This window comes from Scylla paramamosain, chromosome 1 (assembly GCF_035594125.1).
Source record: "Scylla paramamosain isolate STU-SP2022 chromosome 1, ASM3559412v1, whole genome shotgun sequence".
NCBI classification, from domain to species: domain Eukaryota; kingdom Metazoa; phylum Arthropoda; class Malacostraca; order Decapoda; family Portunidae; genus Scylla; species Scylla paramamosain.
Window position 1 is genome coordinate 25216021 of NC_087151.1, and position 13118 is coordinate 25229138.

General features: G+C 41.8%; 1 protein-coding gene across 1 annotated transcript in view; it reads right to left on the reverse strand.

Annotated features, from left to right (window-relative positions):
- Positions 1-4857, reverse strand: part of LOC135102034 (retinol dehydrogenase 11-like) — an 8764-nt gene extending 3907 nt beyond the window's left edge. Inside the window, exons 1-2 of the mRNA XM_064006684.1 lie at positions 3139-4857; positions 2429-2521 (exon numbers count right to left, since the gene is read on the reverse strand). Coding sequence (XP_063862754.1) covers positions 2429-2521; positions 3139-3268 — 223 coding nt within the window. The 5' untranslated portion in view covers positions 3269-4857. The remainder of the gene's footprint in view (positions 1-2428; positions 2522-3138) is intronic.
- Between the last annotated feature and the right edge of the window lie 8261 nt (positions 4858-13118).

Here is a 13118-nt window from a genome sequence, read left to right on the forward strand (position 1 = left end):
TCAAAATGCTACAATTACGTCGCCACCACCACATAAGCGTTCCACCGCTACTTCCCAGCCAAGAGCGTCACAGTGCACCCGTCTGATGACGCCCCGGGATGACGTCCCGCATTAAAAGACTCATGCGTCAGCGGACCTGGTCCTATAAAGGAAACTAAGAAACAGAGTGATCAGGGAGATTAAAGCAAGCTATTACCCGGACAAGATACACCACCTCAAGCTGGCCAACAACAGACAGTGGTACGCTAAGATCAAAGCTTTGTGTGGCCTACGAAAGCACACTTCATCTTTTCCTTGCACCTCACACCTTCCTGCAAATCTCGCGGCTCAGGAGATTAACGATCACTTTGCCGCTATCTGTCAGACCTTTCCTTCTCTCCACACCAATCCGCTTCCTGCCTATCTTCCCACTCCCTCCCCTCCCCCCACTGTCCAGGCGATGGATGTTTTTAAGAGCATACTTAAATTTAAACCAAGATCCACCACACCCACTGACCTTCCTATAAAAATTTACAAGGAGTTTGCTGCAGAGCTAGCAACACCGCTATGCTCCATAATAAACGTTTCTCTCTCCCAACACTCTTGCCCTGCGGAATGGAAGACATCTTACGTCACCCCCATCCCCAAAACTTCTAGTCCACAGTCACTCGGTGACTTCAGGCCAGTCTCTATCACCCCCATCCCTAGCCTTATTTGTGAAGATTTTGTGTATGACGGCCTACACCAAAATTTGTAATACCGTGGATATCAGACAGTTTGAAAATATTAAAGCCACCTCCACTTCCCATTACCTGACCAGCTTCCTTGAATTCATCCACAGCCACCTCTCTAGCTGTTGCTTTTGTGGACTTCAAAAAAACCTTTGATCTTGTTGATCACACTGTTGTCATCAGCAAGGCAATAGTCTGGGTCTCCCTCTTAACCTGGTAGCGTGGCTAGCCGACTTCCTCACGGGGAGGCGTCAGGCCGTTTGCTATTAGGGTTCTGTCTCTAATTTCCAACAGCTGACATGTGGGGTCCCCTAGGGGACCAAGATGGGTCCACTATGCTTCCTCCTCCTGATTAACGACACCCTCACTGACACCCCCCCCCCCCATTCGCTGGAAGTATATGGACGTGGGCGTCTCAGTCTCCAACAGGAACCCCGACTACTCGCCACTGCAAGTCATTTTGGAGCGACTACAGACTTGGACGGAGGAGAGCAGGATGACCATCAACGACAGCAAAACTGTGGTGATGCATTTCTGTACTTCCTCTGTACCAGTGCCCCCTCCCCAGCTCACAGTGGGCCCTTATTCCCTCCAGGTGGTCCGATGTGCCAAGCTTCTCGGAGTCACAGTGGACGACCAGCTGACCTGGAAGCAGCATGTCGCCAGCACCGTAAGATCCGCTACCTACAGGCTGTACATACTGACTTAGGTCGCTAGGGACGCCGACAGACGAGTTAAGGGGGGGGTACCTCACCTTCATCCTCCCCAAACTTATGTATGCCTCCCCAGCGTGGTCCTCCTCCCTCACACACACTCAACAGCTCCAGCTGGAGAGTGTGCAGAAAAGGGCGTGCAGGATCATCCTTGGCCCTGCCTACACCACCTATGATGAAGCCCTGACCACCCTGAGTCTGTCCAGACTATCCACCAGGCACCGAGAGCCTCTGGAGGAGTTTAGAAGGGGACTTCTGCATCATCTATGTCTCAGACACATGCTGCCGCCAGACACGCCTCGCCAGGTCCGTGCCACAAGACACCACGACAAGATAACACCCCTAAAGGCGCCGCGCACGGACCGGTACAGACTCAGCGCGATTCCCACCATGGTGCGAACCATCAATCAATAATACTTTGGTTCTAGATTAGACTTAGCTTTAGGATTAATGTTAAGTATTTCCCCATCCCCTCTGTACATTTTCAGCTTGTAAACTGCCTTAATAATAAACAGTTTATTATTATTATTATTATTATTATTATTATTATTATTATTATTATTATTATTATTATTATTATTATTACACACTAGCTGCTGACTGAACCAGGGGCAATAATCATTTATGGTAAAATCTATAAGGGATGCATAACTTAACTACTGACGCTTATCTAATGAGTGACCTGTATAAAGCATCTCAAGAAGTTTTATCATCAGAATGCAAAGGATATGATGCAGCCGTGTCGTATGCACCCTGCCGTGCCGTGGATCTAAAAAGGATCCCTACACTGGTTCAGTCCCTTGGATCTGCAGCAAGTGGTTCACGCTGTCTATTATGTTACAGAAGACAGAAACGGAACCCCAAGCGTCCCACATTATGCACATTATAACATAGACAAACATCTACACGCTGGTATCGGTCTCCATTTATCTATAGTGCTTCATAAGAGACTCAGCTAAATAACTCTGAAAACAAAAAAGGAAGAAGAAGAGAGTCAATCCTCACCGACCACTGCCTGTGCCTTCGTCAGATTCCTGCAGGCGAGAATCACCCGTGCCCCGCGCCTCGCCAGATCCTTGGCAGTCTCCATCCCGATGCCTGCAAACACAGACGTTTGTTAAATAACACAATTTTCTTTAATTATTAACCACTCTGAGGAATCTTTTCTTGTTCTGCAGCCATCTCCAAAACAATGCACTGCCTAGAAATTGCAAAATCTGTTCCTTTGTGTCCCCTTCTTTCTTGGCTGTTAAAGACTCCATACATTGCTTATAGTGCTGTGAATTGTTGCTTATCGCAGTGAAAGGATCAATCCTTGCAAACATCAATGCTAGAAGTAAAGTAAAAGAGGACAGGATAGGATGCTAGGGTGCGTGAAGAAGTGGAATGGCTAAACTGGTGAGATGGGACGATGAGTGGTAATGGCAAAGGCGTGATTCAAGATTGCTGCTGCGAGAATGGGTGGGCGGAAGAAACGTAGCAAGGAATGTTGATGGGATGGGATAATATTTCTGAAAACTTGTAGAAAACACTCCTAGCTTTCTTCATCTGGTCTTTACCGTGAAGTCCGCATCGATGCCTCTTATTTAATTAAGTTCACGGCGTCCCTCTTCCGCCAGCACCTCCTTCGAGAGAAAGTCTACGCGTACACCTAGAAGCATAAACACCAAGCATCCAAGCACGAGCCACAGACGAACAACAATAGAGGAACTCACCTGCTGACGCCCCTGTGACAATAGCAGTCATTCCGGCCAGGCTGCGAGTGGAGGTACACCGGCCCGCCCTTCGAAGATATAGCATCCTGGCCACCACTACCAGGAAAGCCACCACCGTCGGCAAAAACATAGCGTCGATGTTACGTAATTTTGCGAATAAATTTCTTGGGACGAGGAGGACTGTGGTGCGTTGGGTGAGTGGGACGGAGTGGTATAAGCAGGTAAAGGAGTACTGGAGATCAAGATGCGTAGGGCATGTGCTGTGAGGGTGAAGGGTAAAGGGGTGACCGTGCGTGTTTCACCGTCCGACCTGGGAAAGAGACTGAGGCTGGTAAATGGAAGTGCACGGTAGGGATGATGATAGACAGGATTTGGTGGCTTGGAGAGGTAAGAGGTGTAAAGAGAGAGAGAGAGAGAGAGAGAGAGAGAGAGAGAGAGAGAGAGAGAGAGAGAGAGAGAGAGAGAGAGAGAGAGAGAGAGAAGAGGAAAAACGTAAATCAGTCATATATACATAAGCCTCCTGAGCAGCTCACGTGCCCTCATCGCCGCAGCATTTCTTTGTCGGTGAAAATGGCCGCTGCTCCTCTAAGAAATACACTCCTTGGCCACATTTCAGATCTGTCACGCGTGTACCACCGCCGCATCACTACTTGAAATGTTGCAACTACATGAAAACTATACGTACAGTTTATTTCCTCGCAGTGTAAAGGAGGAGATAGCTTCTATGTGATATAACTATAAGAAGGGACACACACACACACACACACACACACACACACATTCCTCCGCATCATACAGTCTCCATGTGAAGGTTCGGTCACGGTCTTTTTTTTTTTTTTTTATGTATATTCATGAAGTGTCTGATACTCGTACGACGATTTTGTGAAGTATTCCTCTGACATTTTCTATTCGCTTCCTCATTAAGTTGATTTAATTTTGTACACTTAAGTTTGTTAAAGGCACCTACATATTTGGATACATTTTAGTGCCATTATTTTTTTCTCCCTCGCACTGATGATTATTAAGCCAGAATCACTATAGGAAGAGGTAAATCAGGCACGAGGAATTGAATTACCAAGAAATTTGCAGGTGGAAATGTCACGTACGCAGATCAGTGTTTTCTTTATGATCCTGGAAAAAGGGAAACAAACTTCTACATAGTATTTCCGTTGGAGTACATCACACACACACACATACACACACACAGGAAGTTATAAAGTTTTACGAAAATAAGAAAATCACTCGCGCCAACACACACACACACACACACACACATCGGCTCCCGCACAGACCGCATAAACGTGAACTTTTCCCACATAGTGAGAATACCTGCCACATTTTGGATCGTCGTATAAACATGAATCCGCATTATCATATTCGGCATATAACGAAAACTAGGTGTGTACTTCAATATATCATTGATGCTCATGATACACACAGTAAAGAAGGATGTCATTGCTGACAAGATCACGTGCACGTATTTTTTGGGTAGTATGTTTTGTGTAATAATTCTCAGGCATGACTATTTTGACCTCCAATAGGCGAATAAGTTTTAGCCATTTCATCTTTAACTGCAAAATAAGTGTGTGTGTGTGTGTGTGTGTGTGTGTGTGTGTGTGTGTGTGTGTGTGTGTGTGTTGCAATTTTTTTGGGAAAGTCAACATGACATAGAAAATTTAGTAATGCGCTGATCCCACCATCTCTACCAAAATCACGCAGCGCTTCCACCACCATCCCTGCCACCATTAAAGCACCGCTGCTGCCACCACCACCACCTCCTCCACCAACACCACCAACACCACCACCACCATCCCTGCCACCATAAGCACCACTGCCGCCACCACCATGATGCACCACCACCACCACCACCTCCACCAGCATCACCACCACCATCATTAAGCACCACCACCGCCATCACAATCTGATAACTATAATTTTACCTGTATCAGCGTTTAACACTACCACCACCACCACCACCACTACTATTAGTACTACTGCTGTTGCTCCTCCTCCTCCTCCTCTTCCTTCTCCTCTTCCTTTGTTTGCTAAAAAGTTAAATGAAACTGCGATTTTGTGTGTACCGCAACGAAACAGACGGAAGGTAAAAAACACCAAACCGAAATGGTGGAATAATGAAATCAGATGCTGCCTTCTGGCTAAGAAAAATGCGTACCACAAATACATACTAACACAAAATACTAATGATAAACTAGAGCACGACAGATTGCGTAGAAAAACTAAAAAGCTTATCAAATGCAGCAAAAAATCTGTTGAAGCTCAGATCGCGAACTCATGTAAAACGAACCCAAAAGAATTTTACAACTATGTAAAAGCAAAAAGGGTCTTAACATCAACGATTGGTCCACGAAAAACAGAAAGTGGTAAACAAATAGAAAGCGAAACAGACATGGCGAATACCCTGAACGAGTACTTTTCAACAGTCTTCACGACTGAGGATGTTCAGGGCAGTCTGCTGACCCCCACGCCTCAGTCACGAGGCACCATGCTGCCGGACTTCACCATCTCAGAAAGTGAAATCCTCTGAGTCACAAAGAGCATGAACGTAAACAAAACACTCGGACCAGACAAAATATCACCCAGTCTTCTTAAAGAAGGAAGAAATGAGCTCGTGAAACCGCTTATTATTTTATTCAATAAAACTTTACGAGCGGTAAAGTTCTCCACTAATGGAAACTGGCAAATGTCACGCCAGTCTTTAAAAAGGGAAATAAATCTCTCCCAGCCAATTACAGGCCGATCAGTCTCACTTCAGTAGTGTGCAAGCTGATGGAAACAATAATCAGAGATCAAATTGTTAAATATTTAGAAGAAAATAATATCATAAAGGATTCGCAACACGGTTTCAGAACCAAGCGTTCCTGCTTAACAAACTTGCTAGACTTCTTTTATGAAGTATTTAACTCGTATGACGAGACAAAAGCTGTTGATATTATCTACCTTGATTTCCAGAAAGCTTTCGACATTGTTCCCCATAAGAGACTCATCAGTAAAGTAAAAGCTCACGGCATTACCGAAAACATCCTGAAATGGCTGAGAGACTGGCTTTCTGACAGAAAACAGCGTGTAGTGATGAATGGAAAAGAGTCAGAGTGGCAAAAGGTAAATAGCGGCGTTCCTCAAGGCTCTGTATTAGGACCAGTACTCTTTATAATGTACATGAATGACATTGATTGATGAAGGGATAAATTGCAAAATAAGTGAATTTGCAGACGACACCAAAATAACAAGCAGAGTAACGTCTGTGTCACAATGGTAGGAACTGCAGTGTGACCTCAATAAACTAACAAGCTGGGCAGAAAAATGGCAGATGAGATTCAATATAGAAAAGTGTAAAATTTTACATATCGGAAGCAACAATGTTCAGGCGAGATATGTAATGAATAACATGCCACTGTCAAGCACCGATAAAGAAAAAGATCTTGGTGTCGTTGTGTCAAACGACCTAAAGCCGAGTTAACATTGCACAGGCTTATGGACCTGATGGGGTCCCTCCTATTGTTCTCCGAAACTGTGCCTCCGTGCTTGCACCTTGCCTAGTCAAACTCTTTCAGCTCTGTCTGTCAACATCTACCTTTCCTTCTTGCTGGAAGTTTGCCTACATTCAACCTGTTCCTAAAAAGGGTGACCGTTCTAATCCCTCAAACTACCGTCCTATTGCTTTAATTTCCTGCCTATCTAAAGTTTTTGAGTCTATCCTCAACAGGAAGATTCTTAAACATCTATCACTTCACAACCTTCTATTTGATCGCCAGTATGGGTTCCGTCAAGGCCGCTCTACTGGTGATCTTCTGGCTTTCCTTACTGAGTCTTGGTCATCCTCTTTTAGAGATTTTGGTGAAACTTTTGCTGTTGCCTTGGACATATCAAAAGCTTTTGATAGAGTCTGGCACAAAGCTTTGATTTCCAAACTACCCTCCTACGGTTTCTATCCTTCTCTCTGTAACTTCATCTCAAGTTTCCTTTCTGACCGTTCTATTGCTGCTGTGGTAGACGGTCACTGTTCTTCTCCTAAATCTATTAACAGTGGTGTTCCTCAGGGTTCTGTCCTGTCACCAACTCTCTTCTTATTATTCATTAATGATCTCCTAAACAAAATTTCTTGTCCTATCCACTCCTACGCTGATGATACCACCCTGCACTTTTCCACGTCTTTTCATAGACGTCCAACCCTTCAGGAGGTAAACATAGCACGCAGGGAAGCCACAGAACGCCTGACTTCTGATCTTTCTAAAATTTCTGATTGGGGCAGAGCAAACTTGGTATTGTTCAATGCCTCAAAAACTCAATTCCTCCATCTATCAACTCGACACAACCTTCCAGACAACTATCCCCTCTTCTTCAATGACACTCAACTGTCCCCTTCTTCTACACTGAACATCCTCGGTCTGTCCTTTACTTATAATCTGAACTGGAAACTTCACATCTCATCTCTAGCTAAAACAGCTTCTATGAAGTTAGGCGATCTGAGACGTCTCCGCCAGTTTTTCTCACCCCCCCAGCTGCTAACTCTGTACAAGGGCCTTATCCGTCCATGTATGGAGTATGCTTCACATGTCTGGGGGGGTTCCACTCATACTGCTCTTCTAGACAGGGTGGAATCAAAAGCTTTTCGTCTCATCAACTCCTCTCCTCTAACTGACTGTCTTCAGCCTCTCTCTCACCGCCGCAGTGTTGCATATCTAGCTGTCTTCTACCGCTATTTTCATGCTAACTGCTCTTCTGATCTTGCTAACTGCATGCCTCCCCTCCTTCCGCGGCCTCGCTGCACAAGACTTTCTTCTTTCTCTCACCCCTATTCTGTCCACCTCTCTAACGCAAGAGTTAACCAGTATTCTCAATCATTCATCCCTTTCTCTGGTAAACTCTGGAACTCCCTGCCTGCTTCTGTATTTCCACCTTCCTATGACTTGAATTCCTTCAAGAGGGAGGTTTCAAGACACTTATCCACCAATTTTTGACCACTGCCTTGACCCTTTTACGGGACTGGCATTTCAGTGGGCATTTTTTTTTTATTGATTTTTGTTGCCCTTGGCCAGTGTCCTTACATAAAAAAAAAAAAAAACCAGTAAAGACGGCAAATAAATTAGTAGGGTTCATTGGAAGAACCTTTGAATTTAAATCAGAAAAGGTTATATTTGCCTTATATAACTCACTGGTGCGCCCTCATCTAGAATACTGTGTACAGTTCTGGTCACCATATTACAAAAAAGACATTGAAAAACTAGAAAAGATACAGCGCAGAGTCACAAAGATGATTCCAAGATTGCGCAGTAAGCCGTATGAGGAACGACTGGAAGAACTAAACCTATTTAGTTTAACAAAGCGCAAGATAAGAGGAAACCTAATTGAAGTATTCAAGATTTTCAAAGGATATAGTAATATTGATGCACATAAATATTTTACCATTGATCATTCTAACCTAACAAGAAATAATGGATTCAAGATTATACCCAAACGTTTTAAGTCCCACGAGGCCAAACATTTTTCCTTTAATCGTATAGCAAATATATGGAATAAACTTCCTGCAGAAATTGTGAACACCAGTACTATTGAATCATTCAAAAATAAAATAGACAAATATTTAAAAGCAAATCTCCAACAAACTCTCTTCTTGTCCGAATAATTACTAAATTCACTAATAAACTCTTATTTTACAGACACCAGTTTTAATATAAATTGTATTAACTTTCAGATAGGCGTATAGAGTTCACCGTAGGGTGAATAGTAGAACTTCCTTTCATCCTTTCCTATGAAAATTCCATGTCAGTTTTTCCATACTGCATGGTACTTTTCCCAACTATTTCCATGCCAACGCAAGCTGGAGGTGGTGGGTGGGGAGGAGCCTTCTGCTATGCTGTCCTGTCTCTCTTTCCTGTAGCTAGTTAGAAGTAGTTACCAAACAGCCTTCCAAGGACCAAAAGGTCTGTTGCTGTTTGGCTTTCCTTTGCATTACTTTGGATTCCTTTGTATTCCTCCTCCTGCTGCTGCTGCTGCGGTATTTCCTACGAAACGAGACTGAGTCTTTTTAATTTACAGCTCTTAGAGAAGTGTAGGTTAAGAAAGGACCAGACAGAGGTCTTTAGTGGCATGGAGTATATAACAAGAGTCACGTAAGCAAAATGTTAAGGCTCAGTAATCAGGATAGAAAAAAGAAAGCATGAGTTCAAGCTTGAAAAGTTACTTTTAAGAAAGAGATTTGGAGGAAATGGTTCTCAAATATAATGGTGGATGAATGGAATGGACTCAGTAATCAGGTTGTTAGTGCTGAGTCATTAAGAACCTTAAAAAGAAGATTAGACATGTTTATGGATGGGGGTGATAGGTGTAAATAGGTAGGTATGTTTTATACAGAAACTGCCACGTGTAGGCCTGCTGATAGCTTCTTGCAGCTTCCCTTATTTTCTTGTGTTCATATGTTCTAATGCTGCTGCTGCTGCTGCTGTTGTTGTTGCTGATGCTACTGCTGCTGCTGCTGCTGCTGCTAGTGCTGTTGCTGTTCTTGTTGCTGCTATTGGTGGTGCTGGTGCTGATTCTGCTAGCACTAATAGCAGTGGGAGTTGTAGTAACAGTAGTGTTACACCTACGGCGCTGGTGATTCATAAGACTACAGAATATCTATTTAATAGTAGTATATATATATATATATATATATATATATATATATATATATATATATATATATATATATATATATATATATATATATATATATATATATATATAAAACGTTAAAAAGTGGATGCATAGTTCCAACTTTCTCTGGAATTGCTGTCGTATGATTACTGGAATATTTCCTTTCGGTTACTCTGTGTCGTATTCGTACATATTGAGGTGCTGCAGGTTCCTGCAACAATTTAAATTTCAGGGAAAATTAAGCAGTTTACATGAATTCTAATTTGTAATGTTTCTTTATGCCTCGACACCCGCAGAGTGTAAAAGGTAATTGGTAAGAATAATACAGATACTGCAATGTGTAGTTTTAGCATTGCCCAGTGTCATCATATCATATTTGTAATAATATATCTGGAAAAATCCTCTCTTGTATCCCAGTTTGAAAACTTGTGCTTATCGTCCCTTATTGATTATCGAGCAAAGGACACTGCCCCGTATTTAGACATAAGATTCGAAGGCCAGGAAGATGGAAATGAGCGACATGGAAATACATACTGACCTTTTCATTATTTAGTAAAAATTAATAAAAGTTGACATATCTGTAGTTTGCCGTCTAAGGATCCGTTTTCTGTGAGTAAAGCCTTGGTTGTGGAGGCAAAGCGTGAGCGTGAGTGTTACCTGGCCCTGTTGCAGCTCCAGTCATTGCTGCGTCAACCTGCGACACCTGAGGACGATGGCAGCTGCCTTCGTCTGCCTGTTCCAGCAGCACAAGGCGGTGCTTGCTCTGACGGACGCAACGTATACGGAAAATGTCGCTGACAACGAGACACTGGTTGTGTATTTCAAGTCTGCTGCACCTCAGGGTTTTCATGTCCAGGAGCTGCACGACGCCTCCTCCACGTTGCGCCACTGATAAGTGTGCTGGCTGGATCCTGTGTGGTCTGACAACGCCTTGGTAGTGTTGATTTAATGTGAACTATTAAGGCGATGAAAAGCCCAGTGGCAACAACGACATGTACAGCGAGAGTGGACACGCTCTGCGAGGCGCGAGAAGAGGAACGTGATGCGGAAAAGGATGCCCTCCTAGGATTTGAGGAGTTGGGCATGCCCAGTCTGTTCCTCCTATTTTCGAGAAATATATATCTGGGGCGGTGTTTCCAGACTCAGAATCTACATTTAAAAGAAGAATACGAACACAATATTTATTTTCACAATGAATATAAGGGAAGACGTCCTGAATTCCGCTGTCAGCCAACAATGTGTTGCGATGCCCCTCAGTGTTGGGCGAGAATATCGCTGACAAAAAGGAAAGTGCAGCTGTCACTGTTGACGTCACTAGAAGTTCTGATACTCTTAATCTCTTTTTACTATTTTCCCAGGATTACTTCAACATAACATAGTTTCTTCTTTTATCTTTTTTTTTTACTGATTTTTTCACTTGCTTGAACAGCCACAACTGCATGAAATTTTACACTCATCTTTATTGTTATTATTTTTCTTGATGGACATAATAATATTTTTTTTCTTTTTTCGTCAGCTCCCTTTCAATTTCTCCAAATTCACTGACAGTTTTCCCTGCTTTCTATGAAAAAAAAAAAATACTAATAATTTTCATGCCATATCTTTCTACAACCTTATTTTGATAGTTAGCTTCGATGTCTTTTTATCTTCCGGCTTCTCCATGCACGATTTTCTTTTTTTCTTTCATTTTTTGTAAATATAACATTATTAATAGCTCTTTAATAGACAATGTGCATTTGATACTTTCGTAATGTTATTGTAAAATACCTTAACTTTCTTACCTTAACATTTTTTTTATAATTATATCTCGTATCTAATAATTATGATTAACTAGTGGTTAGATTATTCTGTCTGACTACTGGATTTCAGAATGTTGTCACTGCAAACTCACCAGAAATCCCTCCCCACTGGCATCGCGATCTGGAAAACCTCTGCGAGAGAATGTCTGAACTGGACAAATTTTTCTTCTTCCCTAATGGTGGACGTGGTGAAAGGTGCGTCACAGGCCTAAACAATGTTCCTTTTGACGTTTAGTAACAATTGTCGTAAAATGTTTCAAGGTCATTACATTCTTCCAGACTTCAGACGTTGTAACAGAACATCTTCGTGACCTTGATTTTAATGAACTTGCTCATAAAAAAGCTTACTCGGTGTTGATGAGATATAAAACTCAATCCCTTGGTTTTTCTATGAGTATAACACGATAATGAGGTGCAGGCTTTGTGTAGTTCTGAAAGACATAGCTGAAAACAAGAGAAATTCCCAGAGTCTGTAGTTCCTTTATTCGCTTGTTCTTATTTGCGGGTCAGTTAAGATCGTGCGGTCAGATCTTAGTGTCACGGCGATGTGTCAGTTGGAACTCCCAAAATCTTACAGTTAGTCATGCCGGAACACAAGATCTGGGAGGGAAGGGGATACCGCAAAGTATCAAGCGAGACACGTATCCATACTACAGCACGTAGTTTTGCTCTCAGTCCCCAACTTTCTTTTTTCCGAGGATGAGGATTATTTTATTTATTTATCTACCTATCTATCTATCTACCCATCTAGCTATTTGTTTATTCATTTATTCACGTTTATTTGTGTCATCCGTAAGATGTGCCGTCACGAGATAATGCCACTTTTATCTAAGGACATCCTCTTTGCTGTCACTGTGAATAGTGTTTATGTGTCTATCTCTTTATCGTTTAGTATCTGTCCATCTCTCTCTCTCTCTCTCTCTCTCTCTCTCTCTCTCTCTCTCTCTCTCTCTCTCTCTCTCTCTCTCTCTCTCTCTCTCTCTGTGTACGTGCTTGTAAACGATTCTGTATTATTAAATGACTTCATAACTCGAATTTTTGTCAGAAATTGACGTCATATTTGTAGTAAATTTCATATCTGATGCAGCATCACGATCCTCAGACTTCTTTTAATATAATGCAATTGATAAATCTCTCTCTCTCTCTCTCTCTCTCTCTCTCTCTCTCTCTCTCTCTCTCTCTCTCTCTCTCTCTCTCTCTCTCTCTCTCTCTCTCTCTCTCCAAAATCCAAAGGCCTCAAGTTTTATATTAAGAAGCTTGAGGCCCTTGGTGTAACGACAAAAAACAGATTCATATATAATATACGAGTGTATATATATATATATATATATATATATATATATATATATATATATATATATATATATATATATATATATATATATATATATATATATATATATATATATATATATATATATATATATATATATATATATATATATATATATATATATATATATATATATATATATATATATATATATATATATATATATATATATATATATATATACACACACACAC